This window comes from Scophthalmus maximus, chromosome 7 (genome assembly GCF_022379125.1).
Source record: "Scophthalmus maximus strain ysfricsl-2021 chromosome 7, ASM2237912v1, whole genome shotgun sequence".
Classification (NCBI taxonomy): domain Eukaryota; kingdom Metazoa; phylum Chordata; class Actinopteri; order Pleuronectiformes; family Scophthalmidae; genus Scophthalmus; species Scophthalmus maximus.
Window position 1 is genome coordinate 10703559 of NC_061521.1, and position 27595 is coordinate 10731153.

The 27595-nt window shown below is 43.8% G+C and overlaps 2 protein-coding genes across 7 annotated transcripts in view; both read right to left on the minus strand.

Moving 5' to 3' along the window:
* Positions 1 to 1910, minus strand: part of LOC118315710 (PDZ domain-containing RING finger protein 4-like) — a 103846-nt gene extending 101936 nt beyond the window's left edge. Inside the window, exons 1-2 of the mRNA XM_035643196.2 lie at positions 1291 to 1910; positions 1065 to 1151 (exon numbers count right to left, since the gene is read on the minus strand). Coding sequence (XP_035499089.2) covers positions 1065 to 1151; positions 1291 to 1713 — 510 coding nt within the window. The 5' untranslated portion in view covers positions 1714 to 1910. The remainder of the gene's footprint in view (positions 1 to 1064; positions 1152 to 1290) is intronic.
* Positions 1911 to 5029: 3119 nt separating this feature from the next.
* Positions 5030 to 27595, minus strand: part of LOC118315527 (contactin-1a-like) — a 62424-nt gene continuing 39858 nt past the window's right edge. For all 6 annotated transcript variants that reach the window (XM_035642878.2, XM_035642875.2, XM_035642874.2 and 3 more), the window contains exons 4-24: positions 24222 to 24348; positions 23260 to 23438; positions 22804 to 22899; positions 21588 to 21794; positions 20156 to 20255; positions 19604 to 19785; positions 19168 to 19292; positions 18640 to 18757; positions 18221 to 18368; positions 17209 to 17336; positions 16363 to 16535; positions 15379 to 15502; positions 12555 to 12716; positions 12116 to 12265; positions 11448 to 11518; positions 10199 to 10433; positions 9048 to 9151; positions 8589 to 8778; positions 8347 to 8459; positions 8100 to 8256; positions 5030 to 7261 (exon numbers count right to left, since the gene is read on the minus strand). In XM_035642878.2, the coding sequence (XP_035498771.2) occupies positions 7185 to 7261; positions 8100 to 8256; positions 8347 to 8459; positions 8589 to 8778; positions 9048 to 9151; positions 10199 to 10433; positions 11448 to 11518; positions 12116 to 12265; positions 12555 to 12716; positions 15379 to 15502; positions 16363 to 16535; positions 17209 to 17336; positions 18221 to 18368; positions 18640 to 18757; positions 19168 to 19292; positions 19604 to 19785; positions 20156 to 20255; positions 21588 to 21794; positions 22804 to 22899; positions 23260 to 23438; positions 24222 to 24348 (2966 nt within the window). In that variant the 3' untranslated portion in view covers positions 5030 to 7184. The remainder of the gene's footprint in view (positions 7262 to 8099; positions 8257 to 8346; positions 8460 to 8588; positions 8779 to 9047; positions 9152 to 10198; positions 10434 to 11447; positions 11519 to 12115; positions 12266 to 12554; positions 12717 to 15378; positions 15503 to 16362; positions 16536 to 17208; positions 17337 to 18220; positions 18369 to 18639; positions 18758 to 19167; positions 19293 to 19603; positions 19786 to 20155; positions 20256 to 21587; positions 21795 to 22803; positions 22900 to 23259; positions 23439 to 24221; positions 24349 to 27595) is intronic.

Below are 27595 nucleotides of genomic sequence, written 5' to 3' on the forward strand. Positions count from 1 at the left end.
CTCAGGCAGTGATTAAAACTTAATCTGAGCATTAAGCAGCAAAAGTGGGAATCTTTTTGTCTTCTAGTGGAGCTGAAATAAGTAAATCCCCAGAAAATCAAGTGAGAAAATATTTTAGTAATAGTAATTTTTAAAGAAATCCAGTGTACCAACATATATCGGGAAATCCAATGTGAATTAATAAAACGACACTATTCTGTGTCATGCTAGGGTTTGAGAAATCATAATGAGCTCTTTACAGTTTTCTGATTCAAAATAAAAAATATTTAAATTATGAATGTACCAATAGTGAAAATAAACATCGGATTAATCAGTCATGAAAATAATAAATAGTTGAAGCACTGCAGAAGGTGTTTCCATTTGGCATAACGTTTCTGAATTTCGTACACTGTATTTAATATAGTACATCAGCTCACTGAACATGTCATTGAATCGCTCGCCTGGTGAGTGTTGCTGGAATAACTTTTGGTTTTCTTTCCGCTCCACCGTTGGAAGCCCAGACTACTGTCAGGACGCAGTGGTTATAGGTGAAATGTGATAAGGTGTTCTGACCCCAAAATGTCCAAAATAAAAAATGTCACTACCACGGAAAAGGGGGGGAAAAAAGCATCTCTCAAGTAACACCATATGGACAAAACAGACTGAAAATCGGGTGACGGCAACAGATTTGCAGTCAACTTGGTATCTAAAAAACAAACTCCTTGCTCGACAAACACCAACACGGGAGGAGTGGAGAGGTTAACAACTATGAAGCCGTCTGCTGTCAGATATCTCCACCACTCCACAGCCTTCCCTGGGATCCCAAGGTCAACACTGACACTGGGACTTGCAGTGGGTTAAGGCCTGAGCTGGAGCAGCAGGTGGAGCTGAGCACAGGAGGCAAGAGGCAAAAACTCCTGGAGCTGCAGCCACATACATCCCAACGTCACCGAGTGAAGTGGACATGACAGACAACACACTCGAAATGCAGCACGCCTTTGCTGCCTTTTGGGTAACTTTGTGTAGGACGTGTGAAGACCGTGTGAAGACGAGCAGGTGATCCGAGAGTCTGCTGGTCGTCCTACCTCAGGCGCCTCGACCTGCTCCTGTGGCCCCTCGCGCGCGCGCGCACGCGCCGCTTCCCGGCTCTGCCCGGCGGTCTGCGCGTCCCTCTGTAAATCAGCCAACACACGGGAGCGCGTAAAGTTCACCAGCATGTCACGTTTTAAGACACCCGGCTTGGGAGATGTTCACACTCTCCCATGCCGATTACATGCACACATCGCGTGACCCTCTCTCCCCCCCTCACACCTTGCAGTGCCCGACGATCCGCTCCGCGACGCCGCTGACGCGCAGCGTGTACTGGTGCAGCCTCCGCTGGTACCGGAGGGCGGCGAGCCGAGCCTCGTCCTGCAGGGCCGACACCTGGGCCAGCAGGGACTGCTCCCTCCTGTTCCACCTGAGCCTCGCCATCCGGGCGTCGTGCTCCAGAGCGGCGCTCCTCTCCTCCAGCGCGTCGGTGACGGAGCGCAGCGCGTCCACGCAGCAGTGCTCCTCGCCGGCGGACACCACGAGTCCGCATCCTCTCTGGCAAACACCTTCTTCTTCTTCTTCTTCTTCTTCTACTACTACTTCTTCTCCGCCACCACTGCCCGTGTCCGGCTGCGTTTGCGACGCCATCCCGCCTGGGTTCAAAACTTTGTCCCCGCAAGAAGTTGGGCTGTGGGCGCGCATAGTCCGCGCAGAGCAGCCCGTGTGTGCGCAGCGCGCTGAGTCGGGACGAAGTTATTGTGGCCCACAGGTCTGGACATATGAACGTGTGCGCGGCGGACTGCGCAGGTCCCGCCGAGCTCAGGGGCTGCGCCACCTCTCAGTCAGTCAGATGCTGGTGTGTGTGTGTGTGTGTGTGAAATGATCCAGAGCAGAGCACTTCACCCTGCTGCTGACTCAGGCCCGTCATCATACCTCCGCGGCTTTTTTTCTTCTCCTGCGGTTCAGCAACATGTTGACTTGAATCAGCGTCTGTCGCCACTGTCTCCACAGTGTGCTCGTTTTTAATTTCAGTATTAGTTGTGTGCGCAATTTGGTTTCATTGTGCGCAGCTGTGGAAGGTGCTGTGTGTGTGTTACACATCCTCTCCAGCAGGGGGCTCTCACTCTCACACACTTCACTTCACTTGGCCCCTCACTCTTTTTTTTCTTCAACAGTCCACATCATGATTGACATTATCAGTGGGGTTTTATTCAGCCTCCTCCGGACCTTATTCAATTCATTTAGTCTCCTTTTTTTGTTTTTTTGTGGCTCAGGTTCTGCAATGAGGGTATGTCAGTGAAACCCGTCTCAGGGGCCCTTTGCTCTTTCACTGGTTAAATCCCGGCTGTAACCCAATATCTGCACGGAGGCCTTCATTTATAAGGCCGTCCCGCAGGAGTACCGGCCCGCCGCACCGCCTGACACAGCATGACATATTGCAGGCGTCTCGGAGGAGGGCGTCACGTTTCAGGTCTCCCAGCGAAGCAGTCCGCCTCTAGTCTGCCCCGCACCACTTAAAAGTGTGTTTTGTGTTGTCTGAGCTGTCATAGAGCAGGTGTAGATTTACAAAGACAATATCACAATCTGTCCCGGGACTGCACACCTGTCTGCAAAAGAACACATGCACAAGGAGGTCAGAGGAATGTATCCCCCCCCCCCCCATGTCAATCACTGAAAATGAAATACTAGCTCTAATATTACTTTCTCTTGTGATATTAAATGTAATCTGTTTAAATCGATGTTGGAACAAAGCCATATTTCAGAATCGAATGACTTTAAGGTCTGGAGGATAGGATCTAGCAGGAGGCAGACATGGGCCGAGCTGCAGCCAAGGGAACAAGGACGGTGTGTGTGTGTGTGTGTTTTGGGAAAAGTGTTTCACAGCGAACCGGGGACCAGACCTATCACATAGGCCATATGCTTTGACTGATAAGCCTCTGAATCAGGAACAAAATCACAGCAGGCAGGGGAAAAAAAGGCGTTATCTCTTTCTTTTGTTCTCTGTGTGAGCTGATTTCAGTGATCAGCCCTTGAGACCCCTGAATGAAACAGAGAGGTGACCTGGAGCTCAATAAGAATCTGAAGTCTGATTTATTTGGTCTGACCTAATCCACGAAGTGAAGTGGTATCAATCTACTTTTTATTCTTCTGCTGGATACCTGATAGAAGACAGAACTCCAACAGCTGTTTCAGCCTGAACCTTATCTGTAATGGAGCACAGATTGAAAAACTATCTCTGATACATTTGGTTCTGGCGTTCGGTAAAACCGTCGCTCTCTCCTGCAAATCAATGTGTGGGGGGGGGTTGAGAAAAAAAATGATTGGAAAGGAACTCGTAAATCATCGATGATGCTCCAGTTTCTCTTATTTGATATCTGAGAGCTGAAACACTGCTATGAACATTACACACATAACCAGTCTGAAGTTGGAGTCCTGTAAAAGATACTTTAATCCCAAGGCAGCAAAAGGACACAAGTGATTTTTATTGGAATCCCTGTGAGGGGTGTCGGCACATCTGAAAGCAGAGCGAAAAGCACCTGAGACCGTCCGAGGCCAGCGGAGGGTCTGTCTGAATTCGATATCGCACCGCTCAAAACTTTCGGTGAATTGGCTTTGTATGAGTGTTTAAATTGAAACTATGGACGTGGTGTCGAGGGGAATATTCTGCTGTGGTCCCTGCTTCAATCTCGCAGTAACATCAGACTGAGCTCATGGAATCCCTTCTGGGCTCCTTCGTTCATGATTGGCGGTAAACTCAGGCTGACCCACAGCGGACTAAAACATAAAACAGGGACTTGTGGATGTTTGATTTCCAATCATTCCTGCTTTTCTGGTTACGTATTGGACACTGAGCTGACGATCGTGTGATATTAGAAGCTCCAAACTAGCTGCTACACGTGCTTTGTGGTGAGATTATTTTGTCATGTGCAGTTTCCAAGGCCGAGAGTGACCTTTGAACCTCAGCTTTTAAACACTAGCTGGAGGAGAAGCTGCTACGAAGCCGAACTTGAGCTGAATATATGAATCATTATAATTGTATGACAACTGTGCCACTCTTCTTGTTTATGCAGATCAGTTGATGTGACCAAAAGTGTGGTGTTTGACTGTCAGAGGTGGAATGTAACTAAGTACATTTACTTCAGTTCTGAGGTAACTCTATTTGAGTATTTACATTTGATGTAGGATAATATTGTACATTTAAGTACATGCTGATGTTACATGATGACGTTATTAGTTATTTTGCAGTTTAATATTTTACAGATAAGGTTTATAAGGAGCTTACAAAATACCATGTGTTATAGAAGAAACTTCCAAACAGTATTTGAGAAAGTAGCTCCAACTTTGTGTAGCTTGTGAGGGTTTTTTTTTTAAATACATAATTCAGGTATTTATCTTAACTTTATATATCAGTCTATCTCTCTTTGTTGTGGAATTTTCTGTCCTGCTTGTTGACAAGTTTAAGAGGGAATTGATAGTCTTCAGCTCGGGCGCCTTATGAAGGCAGAAACACGTCATTAGGATGTAGGTTAAGGGCTGCGTAGTAACAACACGTGGCTTGAGAGGGTTAAATACATCATTAAGACTGGGACAGGCAGGTTTTTTTGGATGCGAATGCACTGACCGTTATGTGATCTGTGTGCCGGTTCAGAAATCTCCTCAATTTATTGAGCTCTGAATAAATACCCGTGCGTAAGATATCCACAGTCTGACCGTTTTCCTGATTCAGCATCAATGACATCAATTTCTACATTACACTCTTAACAGCAACAACTTTTGGGTTGCACAACGGGCACAGCAACTTGTACTTGCTAATTCACCTGTGCTTTGACAAGACATTTAACATTGTGGTTCTGCTACTTTTTGACTTAATGATCTGAACCGTACATCTGACTCACCAGTACTCAGGTTCACAGCTGCGCTCCTGTTAAGGATTCAGTAAACTCAAGAATAATCCCCTCAAGACAGAGGTGTCAGAAAAGTCACTGCGAAACAGAAGGGGGGGAAAAAAACAGAGCAATTTAATAGTTATCTACACTTTTATTGTTCCTTATCCAGCCAATGAGAGGTCCCACTTTCAGCCCTCCAGCGAAGCACTGAACATCAGCAAACAGCCAGACATGCTGCCACCGCCACCAGTGATGCCATCACATCCCAACCGTCGTGTGCACAAGACTGCAGAACCATTTCTGAGCTGTGACGAGTGACATTACTTTAGTCATTGTACGAGTTTTCTCTCTAAAGACTCGCCCTAAGATGACTGGCTCAATGAAGCCCACGTTAGGCCTAGGTGTAGACTGTCTCGGACATACGGGGATGTCACTCAGTAATGGAATGGAATGTAATTCGCATGAAGCACAGAGGTTGAGAAGTTGCTATGATGTCGATTTGTTGCAAAGTAATGTACACGTTGTCTCCACTGTCATGCATGTTCAAACGTAGAGCCACCGCCTCGACCAACATGTCAGTCAAGGTTCTCGGCATTCATGCATTTGGCAACTCTTCTTATGATTTGTCGCATGAAGGAATGACCGGCAAAAGCACTTTGTGGTGGATGTTGATATAGTCACAATGTAGAAGCACGGCTAGCATCAGTCACACAACAAGTGAATCGTAGGAACTCATCACGCAGCATTCGTTGTTGAGGGAAATGAACATTTAAACTGTCCAAACAGAGTTGGGTGAAGACATACAAATATATGAGTCATAAAACAAAAACAGTTGATAATGTTTATAGATCTCTTTGTTAATAAAAAGTCAAAAATAATGGAGTGAAGACAAAGTCATTCAGTCACCTTTGACTCTTTCCACCGACATGGAATGATGCCTTTGCTTATAATGAAAACTGAAATATACAAGACTATACAATTATAGGAGCTAGCCAAGTTGTCTTATTGGAAAATATAAAGTAGCCACAGATGAGTCAGACATTGCACAGTTATTGGAGGGCATGAGTGTCGCTACTGTTCACTGTAACTGTTAATAGTGACTCTCACACATAGCCATAAATGAGAGAGATGAAATGAAAATGTCAACACTAAATAAGATGCCAACATTCTTGACAAAGCACCGGTTGGTACCACCGAGGTCCTAATGATACAGTCAAAACAAACGTACTCTTGATTTAGCTTTAGGTCAGTGACATGAAGCAGTTTTTTTAAGCATCGATAACAACATTGACCCAGACGTACAATTATTACCACAGGCGGTAAGCAATCAGAATAACAACTGTTACATGTTTGCAGCAGTTTTATATTTGAAACTGCATGTTTGATATGTTCCCCTGTGGTTTGCTTTACATTCAGTTTTGCAAATATGGATCCATGTGCTTAAACTCCCAAACCATTTAAAACGTACGTATTGGAACAATGTTAACATGCACACGATTTTTAGTGTTTCTCTATTAACAGAGCTCATGTTACGGTTCGGAAATAAGCACAGATTCCAGGTCAAACCAATCTATTTTTTTCTTCACTACATCCATAATATATTAGATAACAAAACGATATCAATTATTGGATATAGTATTTAGGCATGACATAAATAGCTCTTTTCTCTATGATGCTTGTTATAAAATCAAGTATGTGAAAGGCTGAAATTTGCTTTGACTGTATCTCTGTAACAGAGAATGTGCTTCATTTAGAAAGAAAACATACGAAAATGCCACTGAACTGCAAGTAAAGACAGACAAAGACATTTTTATAAACTCATTCACTTATCCTTCACAGATACTTGTTCACCATAAACTGTGGAATGTGCTGTAGGATAAATTTTTCAAAATATCACCAATCAAATGAAGCCTTCATGTTAAAAAACCTTAAGCCAACCTGTGCAACGTGTAATGTTCACATTTTCAGTCATGCTCCATTGTAAAACAAGTTACTGTGAAAGATAAGTGCAGTCATTTATATAAGGCATATTTAAAAAGTTGACAGAACCCCTTTGACGCTCCTCCAAAGAGGCGTTTTTGTGGATAAATAAGGGATGTCTTTGTCCATTTCCAATTTTTTCCGTTTCCGTCTTTTCCCACAAACAAATTCCAGAGGGGAAGAGTTGGAATACGACGTCCCACGTAGGGTGGAACCAAAAAGAGTGTGGAAAGTCCCAAAGTCCTTACAGGCGTCTACCATAAAGAGTCTTCTTCACGAGAAGTGAAGACAAAGATGGCGCTACATTCAGAGGTTCAGGCAGAGGAGAGCCACCAGGAGCAGGGAAAGTACGCCGAGAGACTGGGCGGCCATCGCACATCCACCTGGGAGACAGGGAGAAACACAGTATGTCAACTGCACCATTTGTGAATGATTTGAGGCAAAAACGGTCACCCATCAAGATATTCTATACCATCTGCATGGATTCACCATAAATGCCCCTGCGTTTTTCAGTGCCCCCCCTCAGAAATCCTCCACGGCTTAAATTCTCAGGTCTGTGAAATCAAGCTGTCAGGTTGGGTCTGGACTGAACGATAAGGGATATGGAAAAGCACAGGAGGGGGGTTTCTTCTATTTATCAAGATCAATTACAGGGGCTTAGGGTCTCCTCTATCCAGTCAGCCAACAATCAGGCCATCAGCCAGGGTGAGGATCCAGTCGCTGGGCTATCAACGCTTTAGTCACGAACTGCTAAGTTTCCCATCTTAGCCCTCCAATTTGTGGTATGAAACTTGAAGTGACAGCTCTGCTCTGGCCCATGGGAACCCTCTGGCTGTGACAAATGATAACCTACCACCAACCAACTTTGAACCCGATATAATCCCAGTGGCAAATGACAGGCCAGGACCGAACAGTCACAGCGCGATACCTCGGCACTGTGGATTCAAAATGCGATTAGATAGCGGAAGGCTTTCTTCATTTTTATTCCACTGGTGTGAAAATAAACCTGGGTGAAGAAGGCATAATGTTTTTCACAAGAAAACCATGGCGTTGACTGCTAATTTCGCTCATATGTCTCAGACCATATTCAAAAATGCCATATGGATTTGTTAACAAGGTCAAAAACTTAATTTTCATCCTGAATATCTTCTTACTTCAATGTAGTGATCAGGAGACAGTAGCTTTGATAATTTTGATAATAGACAACTGTGTCTGTTGTACCTGTGATGTGGATTTGTGCCACAGCCCCGTCTCCTCCTTCTGAGTGAGCCCGGACCTCCACCACAAAGGTCCCATCTGCGTGCAGGGGAAGATCGATGAACCGCTTACTTGTTGTGTACAGAATCCCTGTTGAGTGACCCTGCTGCCTGTACAGCACCTAGATATAAACACATAAGATATGAGAAATGTTAGGGTCCCTTCAGAGAGATTATAATCTGCACTAAAGTAGATGTTGAATTGTACTCACTTTGTAACCATCTATCGAGGCCTCACTATCCAGCGGTTCAACGTCTTCCCAGGCAATATTTACAGACTGGCCCTTTAACTTTTTACCTATTATTTTTGGGGGTCGACTTGGAGCTGGCAAAAGACACAAAAACAATAATGAATAACAGGAGACACATATACACAAGGGGCTTTTCAATATGGCCCTGACGTGTCATGTTGAATGCAGATCCTTCTGGTTGACAGTTGACTGCTTTAACGTACGGGCTTTCTTGGTGTGGATCTGGAGGTGCTGGCTGGGCGGCCCGTATCCTGCAGAGTTGTAACCCCGAACCTCGATGAGGTAAATGGAGTCGGGCTTCATACCCTCCAACCTGGTGTGGTTCTCCCTCCTGGGCACCACCACCCTCTGGGCCCCGGCCTCACCGTCCTCATGACTCCTCCAGTACTTCACCTGTGACACAAAGGGACACAGAAGGGTTCTTACAGAAGGGTTGATTAATAGCACGAGGAAAGGAAAACTGTCATAAAAAGTACATATAGAATAAGAAAAAATATAACATAAATAAGATGGACAAAACGCTAATTTATAGAAACTAGGAGGTACAAAGGTTCTACTGATGGACAACATGTTTTAGATGCTACATAATCGGAGCCATAGTACATCTTGCACGTGGGTCATTCCCTCCCCCCTGCATGCATCAGTAAAAACAAACTGCTGACCTGGTATCCATCTATATTGCTCTGTAAGAGGGGCAGCCACCACACAGACGCATCTGTGGCAGAGAGCGCTTTGCCTTTGACACTTCCAGGAGCTTCGGATGGAGCTGAGGAGAGACAGGACAGTGTGATGAACAGCTTATGGTACAGAAAGAGCACGTCAAGGACTTGCCCTTCAGAGACAAATTCAGTGTTGCGCGCACAAAACTCAGCACGCAGCACATTTCATATGTATGCGTATGTTTAGTCAGATATCGACCTGTGCACCGCACAAAATAATGGATCCATTACCTCGCCCATAAACTAACGCTTCCTGCTTTGAATCTTTTTGCTTCATTGATGTCATTTTTCACTTAGCGGTGCTCATGCAGAATTTTAGCGATGGCAATTAATCGCCGTAAGGAAATAGTGAAGTGAGGGGAATCCACAATGTGCACTTTTGTGTGAAATATGGGCCATCTATAGACTGTGCGTGAGCTGTCCATGCCAGGAAACTGTCTCTGGATGTTACACTGGGCCGTGAACCATCACATACTGTCATTGTGCTAGAAACAGAGAAGTACAGGAACAATACTGGCAACCAGCGTGCACACAATACAAATGGTCACACACACACACACACACACGCTTTGCAGGCTTAGCTATAAAGTCATAGACACTAATCAGCAGGCGTTCCCAAAGTGTGAAACCATGGCAACAGGGGCATTTCTGTAACCCATCATGTCTGGGTTGCCGGTGGTTATCTTAACTGTCTGTCAGTGGAAGTTAATAAATAGGCTAAATGCTTTGCATCCTTGGGCGAATTATCAGCTTTCTGGTTCATGCTACACAGATCATGATAATCCCCACGCAAAGGAAAGAGAAAGAGGATAAGATGGGTTCACTTTCAAGGCGTATTAAAATTCCTCACGAGTATACATGAGAACTCCTATTAAATGGCTCCTACTCCATTGAAAACCCCGGTGGTGATAAGTAGCTGACACTGACAGATTGAAATAGCAGAGTGTTGGCATGTTGAGGAATTCCTCATTCTCTGCGATTCGGAGCAAACAGGATCAGGCCGATCTGGGACACTGTTGTGAGATTATTTTGGCACACTTCCACCATCCTTGCTTCAGTTTTGAGCAGGAGCTGTGAATCTCTTCGGTGCTTACCATCCTGTGCAGAAGAAATGATGGCTGTGAGGCTGTAGGGTCCCTCTCCTTCGCTGTTGAACGCTTTGACTTTGACTTGAAACTTGGTCAGAGGCGGGATGGAGGACTCTTTGTGGACGTAGCGGCTGGCCTGGGGGTCAGCCACTACCATCGTCCTCCACTGGTAATCATCTTGAGGTTTAAAGGCCACGATGTAGCCAAAGTTTGGACCATAGTAGTACTGTGGCTGTACAGGCTGATGGCAAAAGAAAACAATGAAAAAACAATTACTGTAAATGATTGCACATGTTTTGTTTTAACTCACCTCTCAATCTTACAACCTGGCAGATTTCACACGAGTGCCTCATCCACTTATCTTTGCGCTTTATACTAGGATTAACAGCCAAACTCAAAGGGCCAAATCCTGCAATCAGATGACATTTGCACACTGTTCGGTAAAATGACATTCTGTGATTTGTATAGCAAGAGTTGTGACACTTTGCTCGCTCGTCCCTCTTAATGTGTCCTCACGCCTCATTTCCTCTGCTGGCACACTGGCCTCATCGTCACGCCATGCGTCTATAAGACACGGCCGCATTAAGCACCGCTAACACGTCGCCTCGTGCTCCAGCTGCTCTGGAATTGAACGGCCATGCCTCAGCCAAGCAAACGGCAATTTTGCCCGTGAGAGCCTATTTATCAACGGCTGCAGCAGGGAAGAGGAGAATCGCGTTTCAGTTCAGTCACTGATGTTTGTTGATAGTGATTGTGTTGTTTTTATCAAGCACTCATCCTCCATTTCCTCTCCGTGTTCAGCCCAAAATCTCCATTTAAACCTTATTTTTATGAACTTTCACTTTTAACACTTTTTATAAGGTCAGAATTATGGCCCTGGAAAAGGCTACTTTGATGAAATGTTATACATGGCCATGATTGTTATTTACCAGTAGAAATAACAGAGTCATGGCCATGATTGCTATTTCTATTGGTAAATAACAGAGTCATGGCCGTGATGTTATCATTTGTTTGTCTGCCAGCATCTCACGAGAATAAGTCTGAGTTTTCCCTCAGTTTTGTACTGTCAAAATTATGTTTGCTTGTTATTCATTGTTCTTATTATTGTTTCCTATGTAAAGCTTTTTGTTCATCATCATTATAACACATTTTCCTGAGATAACTTCATTTGGTTCAGCATGTGGTAGCAACAGAGTGCTTTTCCATGAACTTGTAGCCGTTGTACCCCAGTGCCCAGTGGGAGGTCCAGACCTACCGTCCATGTGATGGTCAGTTCTCTGCTCGTGCCTCCGCCACCGCTGATGTCCGAGGGCGCCACCACAGGAACTACAGTGAGACAGCAAGAGCAGAACTCTGAGCCCACATGTTGAGAATCCACACAGGCGACGCCAACCCACACAGGCTGTAACCTATCCCTGGCAGCTGTACTAAAACATCCTTCCTCTGCAAATACAATATCAATGTCTTCCCATGTGCCAAATGCAACACCTTAATGTCCATGTGGGAACCTTGCCAGCGAGTGGGACAGAGGCAGAACTTCTTTTTGTTTTGCCGTCGGTCAAGAAGCCCACTCTCAAATGATGATTATGTTTTAAGAGAGGTTACTGTAGGCCTGCGATTTCCATTTTATAATTGAATTTCAGGATACAGTTTCAGCAAAGTGCTCATTTGTAGAGGTTTGTGTGGTGAGTTTGGCAGGATGCTTCTGCAGCAGGAAGTGCAGCATGGTGAGTTCTGCTGACTCATTCCTACAGCAATACTTAACATAAGTAAACAGTGCTATAATAGAATGATGGGGAATAAATATTAGAGTGGAAAGCTGGACTGTAGCGCCACGTTTCCGTGACCTTTTCAAATTACCCTGACTACGTCCAATAAATCTTTTGTACCGTGTGCTCGCCTAAAGTCAGGACACAGTCTTACTTGCTTCCAGGGTTTTGTCTTTAGGTGACGGATCGCTCGGCTCTCCTGTCCCCAGGGTGTTGGTGGCAAACACCCTGAACTCATATTCAGTCCAGGGGAACAAATTCACCACTGTAGCTACCTCTGTATTCCCCTCCACGTCTGCAGGAGCTGGAGAGAAATGCACAGATTACAGCACGGTGTGTTAAAACATACACAGCACACATTGTGCTGTCCTGCAATTCAACAAAAATATCTTTCAAAAACAATAATGAAGTTCCATTCTTGGACCGCATTCCTATATTTATGCCTTCAAAGCATGACTAAATTACATTGTTTTTTAAAATACTATGAGGCCTTAGGCATTACTATGTGGTATGGCCCAAATTATTATATCACCTGAGTCTGCTCAGCATTAAGGTTCCAGTGTTTATTTGACCAAAGTGTACGGAGTTCTCACATGTGCTGCCGATCTTCCAGACGTCGTTTGTGAGGGAATCCCTGTACTGGATCGTGTATTTGGAGATGGGGCTGTGGTTGTCTGCTCCACGGCTCCAGTGCAGCGTTACACTCTTGTCCGTTTTGTTCACCACTCGCACCCCACCTGGGGCACCGGGGGGACCTGGGGTACGGAGAAGAATGAGAGAGACGGGTTCAAAGTGTTGTCTGATGAGTGACGGACACAAGTGCGGCTGTAGAACGTGTAGTGAATTCTCCACTTTGACAAAATCCTGAGTGGTTTCACAACTTTTTAAAGTCAACAAAAATCTCAAAAAGTCTAAAAAACGCATCCAGTTGGGTGCACATTAAACATTTCAAAGCCCTTACATTTCCTCTTTTTAGTGTCTTTTTCCAAGAGACGTCAGCAAAGAATGACGGATTAAGGCATTAGAGTTTAGAGCCCACTGACGTATATGAACTGAAGCTTAAGCAAGAGATTTTGAATCCAGCGTCTCTCTTGGTCCTCCTGTTCCTCCTGATTCCTCCCCTGGAACATAAACTGGTCTAATAGAAAACCCAGACTGTGTCAGGGTGAGCCTCCCAACCCACAGCCCTCGAAATCAGCCAAGATTATTTTTTCCAAGTCGAGAATATGAGACAAATAAGGCGATTAGACAACCAAAGCTGGACAGTCTTTAAGCTTCCCCTCTCCTTTAAGAATTGAGGAGGAAGCTGAGAAAGTAGTGAAAAATCTTGGTGTTTTTTTCAGAATTCAACCTAAGGGATTAAATATTGTGCTGATTTTCTATACTGTCATGTGGATGAATATTGAGCACAGTGTTTAGAGGAACTCATAAAATCCAGTATAAGGCCTTTTGGTACCTGACATAACTTAATCCCAACAATCAAAACTTCATGAATAGTTCACCTAATTCACAGGCACTTAAGTTAACACAGCCACATTTCAACACTGTTCCAGGCAAGACCGTAACATTACGCTACAAAAACACACACACCCACCATATGGAAAGAAAAAAAAAGTATTTTTCCAAATCCCCACTAATAACAAGCTACAGGTGCAGAGCTGTGTTTTTAGCTTGGACAATCTCCTGAAGCCAATCTGCTTCCTCATCTGCCGTGATAAATAGCCATCTTTCATCCCTCCCTTGCTGCGCCGTGGGCTGCTGGCATTAGGCACTCCATTAGGAGCGACCCAGGGCCCGTGTTTTGGTTCCACTCAGGGAAAACGTCACCGAGTCGGCCGCGGTGCCCTCACCTGGCCATCTGTCATCACCTGCTCTGAATGCAGCAGTGGTGGCGGCACACCCAAGGCACAGCAGGGATCACTGGCAACCAGATCACTGCCAGAGTTCTTGGGTTGCTATCTAAAGAGATCCTTTGTCCGCCAACGCTGGGCCTGTGTCGAGGGCTGTAAGGCAAGCTCTCACTCATCAGGAATCGTAGGGGGGAGGGGGGATAAAAGCCAGATGAGTCATCCAGCAGGTGAAATACAGTAAATGACAGAGGGAGCTCTGCGGAAGTATGGCAGTGTTGGTTTTGCACATGATGATGTCTGCATTTGGCTGGAAGAACAAGGACTGGAATCACTCTGTATCAAAATATTGTGGTGAGAGAAAGAAATCTGCCATGTTCCACACACTTCAGTCACCAAGCACTTGTCACGACTAATTAATACAAACACGCTCTTCTTTATTAAAACTGCTATGTCATTCAGTAATAATGACGACAAATGGGAGCTGACACTCACTTCATCACACTTCATACTGGCACAGAAGCTTTGTTTGTTCCATTGAGTTGAGTCAAGTCTAAGACTGTTTCCAACAATGCGACCACAGCAACAGCTTGTTATCAGGACTCACACAAAAAAAAAACACAACCATGCATTCAATACGTTACATTTCATCTTTCGAGTTGCATCATCAGACATTACAGCACAGGTTTTGGACGAATCTCTGCTAATTTGCAAAACACCAACATTTAGCATAACCATGTGATCTAGAGGCCAAGTGCCGGCAGATATGATTGAGTTGACTTCCTCGCTGCTGTCCAAAAGGCACTCATCCGTTATTGGTATGTAAATGTAAACTATGAAACATAGTTGGTGTTCTCTGTGTGTCTCTGTCTCCTGCATGAGGACAATAAGAATTTCCCTCCATAGCTTTTCCAGCACACACTCACTCTCTCTCTCTCTCTTCTGTGCACGGTGTCTCGGGGTTCACAGATTATCCAGCAAAACAGGCTCCGGTCTGGTTACTCTGGAGAGATTTATGTCTCTTCAAACATGCGCTGTCGAACATACAGTGCTTGCGCTGTCACTTTCTCACACACACACACACACACACACACTAGTCAGGGGCCAGCTGTATATGATGGTCTGATGATGACAGCTGGAGAAAATATTAATGAGAAATACAGGAGTATTTGTCTGACAATCTTTGTTCAGTTTAACAGACTCTCCAGAATCAGCAGAAAACGTGGCTTCATTTCTCAAAACATTAAATATTCATAAATAAACATCAAAGAAAAATGAATATTTAAATATCTTAAGGTCATATTTTAGAGTTTAGTACTTAAACCAATCTGTCTCATCGGGGCTGTTTGTGTGTGTGTTGTGCGTGCGTGTGTGTGTGTGTGCATGTGTGTGTGTACCTCACAAAAAGCAAGAAACAGAAACCTCTGATGTAAAATAACCCAAACTGTCCTGATTTCAGCAGAGGACTGTCTCCAGGTTAGAAAAGGATTGAGGAAAATATGATATCAGAGCTTTCAAGACATTTACATACTGTGAACGACTGTGTGAATATGCACCAGTTATGACTTACCCCTGACGACCAGGTGGGCAGAGGCGGTGATGTTGTCAACGGTGGTCTGTGCAGTGCAGCTGTATCGTCCCGCGTGCTTCAGCTGGGCATTTTTTATCAGCAACTCACCATTTGAGCTTCCATTCTGCATAAAACAACAAAAATAATCGACAGTTAATTTGGGAGCTAACAAAACATGACACATCACGAGGCAGAGTCTTCCTCCTGTGTGCCTGAGAGGAGAAAATTATAGCATTAGATATTGTCTCACTCCCTCCTTCATCTCGCAATATGGAAAAGGACTTACTAATTATTTCAGTTACCTGCGAGATCAGAGAGACTGAGATATCAACCTTAAGCATCCAATTAAAGGAGCTGGATATGGGCTTCAGCAAAAGGGCTATCATCTCTTTCTCTGTGGAGTAATGTAAAGCTCCTCACAGTGTTTGCTCCAGGCAGCACTCTCGCTGTACAAAGGTACTGTACTGTAAAACCATCACATACACCTACTTTGAAAATACATGACTGGTTTGGCTAAAACCACATACACAGTATGAAGTGGACCCAATTTTTACGAGGGAAAATCCTGTGTACAGAAAACTGGGGCATCATCAGTCACATTCATAATATAGTGTTTGCCTCGTGGCCAGACAAATAAGAAATGCTAACCACGGGCTCATGGTTAGAGCTGCACAAAGAGAGAGAGGAGGTCATGTCAACAATAATGGATGTTAGCGGAAATTGGTTATTAAACTGATATACAATGCTCTATTCCACTCAGGGGAGGAATGTGAAGTAGAGTTATGCTCATTAAAAAGCTGTACGCACTTTTTCATTTCTGGTATTCCAGTAAAAATACTGCAGACATCAACCAAACCTCAAATATGATTTGACATGGAGGAATTCCAGGACAAAGCTGATGTTTTGAGGAAAAATGCAGGCGTACTGCTGTAAACTTAAGCTGTTTCTCTTTTAAAACATGAACTGACCATTATGACGTCTTACCGGTGTGCGTTCATAATGTTGGCTCTCCTTGTGCAGGTCGATGACGCGGCCATCCAGGGACCAAATGAAGGTGATGTCCAACGTTGAGTCGTGTGACGCGGCGCACTGCATCCAGGCATTCTCACCCACCTTGACGTCGACATTGGACGGTGCCAAGGTGATCTTTGTGGACTCTGGGGGAAAAACACGGGAGGACGAGTAGATTAGTAATGATGAAGTCAGAGGAAGTCAGAAGTCAGAAAAATTTGAGTCAGTATAAAATAAAGCTAAGGGGGAAAAAAGGAGCACTGAGCAGTCACATTGTGGAGAGATAATAGTTGATATTTGGATCCTGTTTGTATGAAATAGTTGTAACTATTCAATATGCACAAATGCCCAGAAGAGGGCAGAAAAGAGCTGTGCTTGTGTTTGACAGCTGAGATTGTATGGCTAAAAAATTGTCAAACTAAAGAGCCATGAACCTATATTATTTTTTACATTTTCTATAAAAATATGTCAACATGTTCATAAATCAGGTTCTCTTATCAATTTTCAGTGAACAGGGTGAAGACCAAGCCCTTGTCTCATCACATCTGATCTAAAGCAATTCCCTCTCGCCTCTGCCCTTGGGGGATGACTAGATATCCACCAGTATCCTGTCACCCTGATCAGAGGGACATAATTCAACAACCGTGGACATTTGGAAGTCGGGACTGTTTGGTGAGGACGGACAGAGAGAGACAGGAATGATTGCCAGCCAAGGCTGACATCAGTCGAAGCAACATCAACTCTCCTGAATAAAACATTAAAAAAAATAAGGCATAAAGAGTTTTAATAATTAAGCATTTTTCGTTTGCTGGGACTTGCCTGTAACCAGCAGAGCGCCCGTGCTGTTGGCCTTGCCCCAGTCATTTTCAGCAAAGCAGGTGTACCTGCCTTCATCCGCTCGCGTCACATTGAGGATCTCAAGGCTGCCATCCTCCAAGATGAACACCCTGAGCAAAGAAAAGAAGAGAAAAAATTCCTCACACACTGAGGGAAAAGAACTGTCTGGTATAATATATTCAACACATTATGAAGGTCAAAAGTCCAACACATGTAATTCCATGGATATGTGGATGATGAAAAATGCTGAAAGAGCTCTGACTGTCTGCCAGTTCGCTAATAGATACAGTATGTGGTTTTCCAATAAAAAAAGTATGACAACTTGAAACTACTCAGCAAGAAGCTACATTAAATTGTGCTAAAGGCAACGGCAACTTTTGATTAATTTCTCTCTGCATATTTCATATTCATGCATGACAAACAGCATCGTGCCAGCTGCCCCGTCACTTCTCCATACACTCTCACGCAAACAGCAGCCATAGACGGTATGAGGAGGCATATGCTACATAGTAATTTGGCTGCTGCTCCTCCTCTATGTGAGTCCCACTGTGGTGAATGAGGGCTGTGGGGTGGGGGAAGGGTTGGGGGCCTCGGTGCTTCCAGATTAGGCTTTTTTTGATTTTTTGGGGGGGTTTACAGATCCAGTCTGACCAGGCTGATGAGCATGATAATGAGCTTAATGTCAGCCACTGACAGGAAAGCAGTGCACATCACGCATCACTGACAAACAACAACCCTAAAGACTCTGTATACAGGAGATCTACGGCTTACTGAGATCCCCAAAATCACTAAACTGTATGTGTCTCGCTAGCAGGGAGACATTAAATCCACAGACACTTGTCTTTGTGCTAATATGACCCAGATGTGTCTCACAGTCACAGAAAAAAAGTTTGTTATTGGCATTAGAATCTACAAAAAGAAACCTCTCTGAATTATATACAATATTTACCAAATGACACAAGGAGGTGTGTCATCGAATCAAGAGACTGCTCACCTGGTAGAGTTGGAGAGCAGCTCTGTGTCTTTGCTCCAGGAGAAGTTGGGCTTCGGGGCCACTTTGGGGCGACATTCGATCACCACCCGGCCATTTTTCGGAGCCAGGACTCTCTTCACTGGGTTAAGTTCAAACGTGGGAGCGCAGGCTGAGGAGGAGGGACAGATTTATAGATTATTCATCACAAAGCGAGTGGAATATGCATGAACTGCTGGCACGCATGCATTTATGACACATTTTACACATTCAAATGAGTCGTGTAGTGATCCAATGTATTATTATGAATGACCAAAGACATTTTTTTTCATTGAAAGTTTTTTCTTGATGTAGCACAGCATTAATCCTAATTAGATCCAACAAGTCACCACAAAACGTGACCTTTAAATCTCTGACGCAGCTGCAGCCAAAGTTTGACTCACCAAACACACGCAGCTCAGCATTGGCATAGATGACTCCATGGTGATTCTCCGCTATGCACTGGTACATCCCTGAATCGTCAAACGTCAAGCTGCTGAACTTCATCTCTTTCCTGTCGAGCTACGGAACATATCAAGACAGTGACGTCAACATATCCTCATTCTACATGCCACCAATTTTGACACAGTAAAGAATTATATTACAAAGCAAAGCTAAATTCAAACTGTTGTATGTTGATGTACACAGCTGCGACTTTCTTAAGTATTTTCCAGACCTGATGATAGTCGTTTCTATAAAAGGGTTATCAAGCCCAAGCTGACACCCGCACAATAACAACAGATACATTATGCTGACATGATTCATAGCCACAATGCCAGCTTCCTGTCATCGCTGTGCGACTAGAACAATCCTGAGATCCACACTGATTCTAAGAGACCGAACAGAGCTGCCGAGGGAGCTCTGGGTGTTTTATAGCTGAAGTTTGATTGCTCAGTTAAAGGACAATAAAGACTTATGGGCGTGAATATTACCGGTTCTCCATTTTTCAGCCAGTGGATTCGTGGTTTGGGTTTACCGCTGGCCACGCAGGACATAGTGTACTCGCTACCGAGGTCTTTCTCTGTGCTGCTGATGTGCTCCACCCACTCAGGGAAAGCTGTGCAAATGAGGAAAATCAGAGTAAACGTGAGAAAACTACAAAAGCTTCTGAATAATATTTGTTACGGGGTGAGATTCAAGGCATTAAAGTAGGTGTCAGTTCTAAAAAAAGATAATCCTGAGAAAGTTTAGTGGGTACTGATGAGAACAGAGAGCTGGTGAATCAATCCCACACAGAAAGCTTTGCAGAGAATTAATACAGCCGACAAGGAATGTCTGTAAAAACGTACATTTTAAGAATGTGTGTTTATGCGCTGTAATATGTTTTAAAAGAGCAAGGCTGACATGGTACGGTATACAACTTCTTACCCTCTACAGACACACGACCGGTGTGGTAGTCCTTTCCTCTGGAGTTCACCGCCTCACACTGATAGGTGCCACCATCTTCAAACTGCACATTGTACAGGTGCAGATGAGCCCCTGCCATCCGCACCTCGTGATTGGGTGGCAGCGGCCCCTCTAACTTCTTCCAGTGGATCTCAGGTACTGGACTGAGAATGACAGAGACAGAAAAAAACAATAGACAAGGCATGATTCTTGTAACAGATATGCATCACTGCACTCAAGTCTTCATCACTCTTCATCAAGCTTTCTAGATCTTTTAGCTCAGTGAGTGGGCAGTGATCCTTAGAGTCTAAGCTACTGTTTATGTCAGTTAGTTTATGTACTTAAGGATGAACTCATATGATGTTTTGAGAGACTGATATATTCTATCAATTAAAATGTTGTTTGAGTTGTCAACAGTGAGTATGTATATGCTGCACCATCTAAATTAATTTATTTCATGCCACAATAACAGAGTAACCATTACTCATAGTTTCATTATTGACTGAGAAGAAAAGACTTATTCATTTCACTTACTTTCCCAAAGCGAAGCACTCCAAGGTGATATTCTGCCCCACCAGAGCAGTGGTGTCTGGGAACTTGACATTGAGGTCAGCAGGGTATTTCCTGATGGGACCTGAGAAGAATAACAACAGGCCAGAATCACAACTCAGATCCGTACTCTTAGCTGCTAAACCTTAAACAAACAGTGGTTTTACAAAATTTACTTAGCATTTATTTTAACCATCTTTATGTTGTAAGTCATAGTGTGGCTCGTCACAGTGTAGGATTCGTATTATCACGGGATTTGTGTACTGAGTTTGTTTCTAGCAGCCTCAGTGGGCATGTAATTAAACAAAAAAAAAATCAAACTCGTAAACTTGATTTTGTCTGTGGTGTGTGAGTGGGTGACACAGATTTTTGCATTAAACTGTGTAGTTCCAGGTGTGTCTTTGATTCCTCGACATCTCAACCACCACTTCTGTACCGAAAGTGACAGTTAGCACAGCAGGTGATGATGAACACAGTTCACTTCGTGTGCCAGAGATTTTCCTTCACTGGTGGTTTCAACTTTAGACAGAGTGCAGGAGACAGGAGCGACAGTAAAATGAAAACACATGGGATACTGCAACAACACAGATCATAACTGTAATACTAAGTCCATATAAATGTCATACATAACTCAGGAGGTCACCAACTGTGACAAATCGGATCACACTGTGTCCTAAAATTTAAAAAAAGCCCAACTATTCAGTCCCTCACACACATGGACACAAAAGCTAGTTAAAAACGAGTGTATTACAGGCTACATCATACCCAGAAGGGATCTCATAATACTCATATGCATGAGAGAGCCCAAACAACAGCTCAGCTCAGGAACACAACATTCTAGTTTTAGTTGTACTATTCAAAAAGCTCTTGCCACAGGTAAAGCTGGCTTGAAGTTAGACGAAAATATGCATCTGATGCAAGGTCCCTGAGGACATTGTTACTATTGCTATAGTTTTCCATTAGTAACTCTCACAATAGTCTCTGCAAATACACACTTATGTGTTAACAAACATAAGAACTTTGCTTTAGCTGCTCAGTCTTCACCTCTGAGGCGGTGTATGTCCCAGTTTGTTCTTCATAACTTACAGGCTCCGTCTAAAAGGAAGTTATTGTGTGTCAGTTACTTCTTAGTGAATAATTTGTTCCTCTAACTCTCATTTACTTAGTCAGTGGCGTGACCCTATCAAATCTAAAACAAACACTATTTCGATGAAAACATCGGTGCTGCGTTAAGCAAATGTTATTGTGGCCAAAGTATCATGCTGTCTTCAATTTGGTACCAAGATTTTGGTTTGGTATTTCAAAATTGAAGAAACCATAAAACCTCATTCCACAGCTTCACTGTGACGCTCGTTCATGGAAAGGTCAGAAATAAGCTACTTGAAAGATAAGGGGTGGTAGTGAGTGAGGTACTAACGTTCAGCCAGAGGCACGAGGGGGATGTAGTTGGAGAAAACGCTCTTGGAAATGGATGGGCTGGACGCAATGCAGGAGTAGTTGCCGGTGTCTGTGGAGTCCACCTTGGAGATATAGAGGTTACCGTTTGACTGGGAGACAAAGCGCCGCTTGTCCAGGGGGATGAAGGTGGGAAATTCATTGAGGATCCATCGGAATGACAGCTCGGCTGCGCACAAAGAGACACGACACAAGCCACCTATCAATCAAGACTCTGGACACACAGCAGCGGCTTTGGAAAGAGCCGAGGAGGATTCGATACGAGAGCTGGCTCAATTTGAATAATCTGAACACATGCAAGAATAAAAATAGCAACATTCTTTCATGCTGAGAGAAAATGTATTATTTGAGCATCTATTGACCTTTCGGATGCATTCTTATAACTCTTTTAGCTGAGAGGCATAATGGAGAGTCATTGTAAGCACATTGGCCAGCAGAGATAATTCTGAATCTGTGGAGAGAGAGAGTGAACAATGCTCCCAGACTGTTGTGTTTGACGGATTTACCTTGCCATGAATATTAATAATATGTGTACAGCTTTGTAAAAGGATGGCTGTGGCTAAATATCACCACTGCTAATGGGAAGAAGAAATACGTTTCATTCAACTATGTTCAAAGTGTGACTTGAAAAAGTGGAAAAATTATAAAATTAGGTCACTAACAGAGCAGTGACAGGAGGGAAAACTAAATATTACAATGATTAAATAATTTTGTATTCTTTATACTTCACATCCATGCATGGGTAGAAATACACCCAGCATGGGGACGGTCGCAAACTGAGAAAAAAATGCTTGAAAACAGAAAATGAGGCAGTGAAACCGTCAGTGACTTGATTATTTTTTGACCTTCGAGGACATTAAGAAGGATAATTCAATCCCAAGACAACAGGGGACAGACTTTCTGGGGTTCATTTCATTATTTCACTAATTTGGTTCATTAGTCTGATAAAAACTCTGACACTGACATGCTGATGAAAAAAATAATAAGTTTACAACACAGTATGTCTAGTGAAATCTATATCAGTCAGACTTTCATTTACATACTGTCTGGGAAATGTACAATCGTCCACCTGTCTCAGATGGCTGTGGACTGCAGCACCTACTGTTCCGTAGGAGGGAACCCAGGACTAAAGACATGAAGGGGGGGGGGGGGGGGGGTGGTACTATCACATGCTGTACCTGAATGATGTGGTGGGGGCGCGCAGAGCAGCACTGCCCCCTGTCCCTCTTTGACTTTCACCGTCTCCCTCTCCTCTGACGAGAAAAGATCGAGGTCTAAGAGAGACAGAGAACAAAATCTGTTGTAAGACAGTTTCACACTCAACAGCCGCTCAGAATCTACTGTCACTTATTTATATTTGAGTATCTATTTCGGCTAAAGTCCATGAAACACCCTTTTAAATTTTTAAGATTGTAAAAATGGGGATTCATTAAAGTAAATTTGCCACACTGACATTATGTCAGGCACTTGACAAATTGCACTTTCCACTCCGCTCATGATTTGTCCCAGCTGCCCTTGAAGTTTCAGTGCACTTACTATGCATGTAGTACAGCTTCGGGGCAGTTCTGTTTTAGTTCTGCCTGGTACTGTTCAGCACTGCAGGTTAAATGATGGTTCACATCTGGGCCACTTACATCCAAACTGGACCGAGCCCTTTCGGCTGACGACTGTGCCGAACGTGTTGGAAGCCATGCAGGAGTAGTTTCCTTCATGTTTGTTTTTGATTGGGTTGCTGATGACCAAGTTGCCTCCTACTAAACTGTACTGGCTGCCCTCTTCATTCAGGTCAATGATCATGTTGTTCAGCTTCCATCTGCAATGACGACAAGCAGAACAATTGGGAGTTAGAGCAACAGTGCATTTTGAAAGCAGTCTCAATGTAACTACTATTTGTTTATAATCAAAATAGTTGATAAAGGTTTGTTTTACATGGAGCATCACAACCAGAATATTGTTAGATTATTGGTTTGATGTATGTGGTTTTGTCCTATTTGGCAAAATCTGACCATTCATCATTAAACTGTATTGCAATACTCTTCTCTACATACTGAAAGAATTTACCAAGATCCATCAACTGGTAGTTTTTCTATGTAATAATGGCAGTTACAAATTTTGTGTTTCAAAAGGCATAGCAGTGTACTGTAGTTGAACCCTCATAAATACTCGATACCAGCAGTTGTGGAAAACTAATTCCTTCCTCTCTGACATCTCATTTGGTGCTGTCTGAGACTTAAACTGTGATGCAGAGCAACATCATTTACATATATTTACATCCAAATTGAAGTGGATCAAGCAAAATGCTTTAAATTCGGAGCTGCGAACATGAGGCAGCGACTTAGTGCCGATACCGGCTGTGCTACGGCTGCAGGAACATCTTATCTGTTATTAAGAGTTTCTGGTGTGTTGTATGATTTATTTATTATTATTCATTAAAATCATTCTAAGTGTAAGGGGAAAGAAACATCTGTGTAAATAAAATGATTTGTGCAGCCATTTCAGACCCTAAAAGGCTGTGAATGCAGCCTGAGAGATGACAAGGTTCACCGAAGGCACAGTGGGTAGTAATGAGACCGGCTTTACGGGGAACATATGTTACATGTATGTGGCAGGTGGATTGGCTCGAGTGCGGCAGTTTAGGGTGATTTTGGCCTCGGGCGACTCCTCGGGGTAGATGGTTTCCACCGGCTGCTCCTCGAACACTGGCCCGAAACCTGTGGCTTCATCTGTCGGCGACAAACACACGAGACCAGGGTGAATAACAAGAAGCTGGGTCAGACTTACTAACAGGAAATATCAAGTTGTCAGAGCATCTGTGTGGCAGTTCTGGGGCAGTTTCAGCTGGGTTCAGATGTAGCACAGAACACGAACATACTAAGTAGATAGATAGAAGGATTTTTAACATTTCAGCATGGTTTGATTTTTTCTCATAGACACACACCTCTGATGCTTAGCGGCTGGTTTCAGATAAATCCTGGTTGTAGCTCTAACTAATCCAACCATTGAATCCACACAAACTCTCTCCCTCGTGCATTGATGCAGAGTAATAAGGCCCCGGTCTATTCCGAATCACAACCTCACACTAATCATGACAGAGATGTGCTCTCTCAGGTACCAAAATCCCAGTGACGCGTTCATCTGTTGTCAGTGGATATGATAATATTACAAGCTTGTACAAATCTTGGAACTGGAAACGCTAACTTGACTTAGCATAATCCAACGCCCTTTCATACTGCATGTGTCATCCTCAGTCCTATGAAGCAGCTGCACAGGCAAATCCAAGGAGAGGAGTGTTTGTGATGAAAATGCCTTTCTTGCATCAATCTGCCTTTACAGCGTCAACACATCCGATGCAATTAGCCCCAATTACTCATTAAAACAGATTATGAGCTGTGGCGTGAAGAAGTCATAAACACAATGCAGAGCTATGAATAAGCGATTAGGTAAAATGCTCCCAAACGCTGATTATTCTCTCAGATCAAGAGTGTGTGTGAGTAGGTGACGTTAGGAATACAAATGTAAAGTGTGTGTGTGTGTGTGTGTGTGTGTGTGTGTGTGTGTGTGTAAAGGCGTGTGTGTTCATGCCCATGTGTGTTATTCCCCTGTGTGTCTGAGTTCTAAGAGTGCACAGCTGACAAAGTAATGAGGAGATGCTCTCTCTTTCAGACAGTAACATCCTGCCTCTATTCGTCACTTCCAACCAGTCCTGCATTGGCGCTTACACCGAGTGACTCTGAGAATGTCACACTGACAGACGACACGCAACCTTTCCTGTACCTGTACAAAAGACTTATTTTCATCAGCTCCTGCCATCTCAAAACTGTGTTCTCACCACTATTCATGACCACAGAAGCAGTGAGATACACTATTTTTGCCGAATGGTAAGAATCTCATATGTTCCAAGCAGTCAAATGTCTGAGTGATTGACATCTTCTCCAAAACTGACAACGCAGTTTATCTTCCCTGAATCAGTCACCTATGTATCTGCCTTTCCTCTCAGAAGGGAAAGGAATTTAACGTTTGGTCATCCTATGAAAACACATTTACAACCACACTAGCATTTTAGCTGTAACCCATAGGTTACCAGGAGGCAGCAATTAAGATGTTAGGAAACAAGATCCACTCCCACTCACACACTCCAGCAGCCGACAATGTGCAAGTGCTTGACACGGAGGCAACTCCCCAAGGACTGTGAATTACCGCTGGTTGAGAGAGAATTAAGCAGTATACATTAAACAGTATATGGGGCATTGTGAGGCTGATGGAAGGCAAATTAAGTGAGAAACGGTGTTCTGGGAATAAGAGAGAATGAAAAAAAAAATACCATTGAAAGGAACGGGATGAGTACAGTAAAGGCAATATAGTGACCTATTCTACTTAAGTTGTACCGCATGAGTGTCGGATAAATGCGTTACGTGTAAATTTGAAAGAGACTGTACATGTGGGCTGGGCTGGAGGAGGGGAGTCAGTGCTGAAATAGCAGTTGGAGAGTAACTCAGAGGGATGAGCGCTGGTGCCGCTGTCCTTTCCCTGCAATGTGGGATGTGACAGATGGTGGAGGGGAGTGTTAAAGCAGGACACATAAGGCCCACTGCCTGGAGACACACACAGGCCTCTTACATTCCCTCTGCCTCGCTTCACTTTCTCTGTCTGTCTGTCTCCAACTCCCTCTGGCTTTCCTCTGTCCCCACTTCATCTCCCTAACCTACAGTATATCTTATATGCCGCACTCTGCTGCTTTCTTTACTTTTCCAGTGTACCATGCCAGCAGCTAAAGGACAGTGCCGGCCTAGTGATTGGTGCATCACTTTCGTTGAGAGTGAATACTTTTGGGTGGATTGCCATGAGATTGGTTTGACTAGCAGAGGTCCCTAGTTGGAGTCGAACTGTGAGTCTCCTGTAACCATAGAGCTACCGAGGCACACTGTGACCCTCCACTTTTGAAAGTTTCAATAAGTCCAACAAACCATTCTCTAAATACATAGGAAAGGAGCTTCAATGTTTCCTTTCCTATCTCCTTTAGCATAGGGTACACTGGAGCTTCCTTGTGAGCGTAAGGATATATAGACGCCCCACAATTCATTGCGGCAGCAATAGTTAACGTGACGCACCATGCACAGACGTAAACGATTCAATCCGAAGCACAAGTAATAGAAGTAGAAGAGTGGGAATATGACCCAGAAGAGACGCACGTCATCATGTCAGTGACTGCTACATATGAATCATTTACATCTGATGTCACACGGCGGTACAACACTCTGAAACATGCTGATGGAACCTCTGCCTTTTTTGTAGTTCATCTTCGGTAATTTGTAGTTTCACCACGACTTGGATTCTCTGAGGAGCGCTGTCGGCTTTTCCTAATCCTATCAGTCCTCCTTTACACCTTTCCTTGAACACATGACATTTTCCACTGAGGTAAAGGAATAGTAGATAGGAAGGACAATTCGACCGCCCCCCAGTCTTGTTTCTCTCTCTCCTAGCCTCACAGTCTCAGCTACATAGTATATTCTCTCATGAAGTCTTTCCACCCTAATCCCAAACCTACTTTTCTTGACTTTCAAAACACTGAGTGTCTCTTTCCAACTCTTTCACAACCTCTGTTTTATTATCCCTCCCAATCTCTCCCAATTATTTACACATTAGTCAATGTGTAAATACAGAAAAAGACAGATACCATCAGAAAGTGGTGCTGGCTTTTTTACACACTCACACACGTGCAAACACGTGCACACACACACACACACACACACACACACACACACAGGTCAGGGGCCATCTGTCTCAAGGGCCTGCCGGAAGTGATCTTTCTCTGGACAGACTTCATTATCAAACAGACTCCTATTCAGCTAAAGAGCAAGCAAGTTTAGACGGTCATTTGATTTTGAAATACCACACAGCCTCTTATTACAGGAGCCTGCTACATCCCCTGGCATCAGTTTCTAAGGGACATCAATAATTCATTGAGGTATT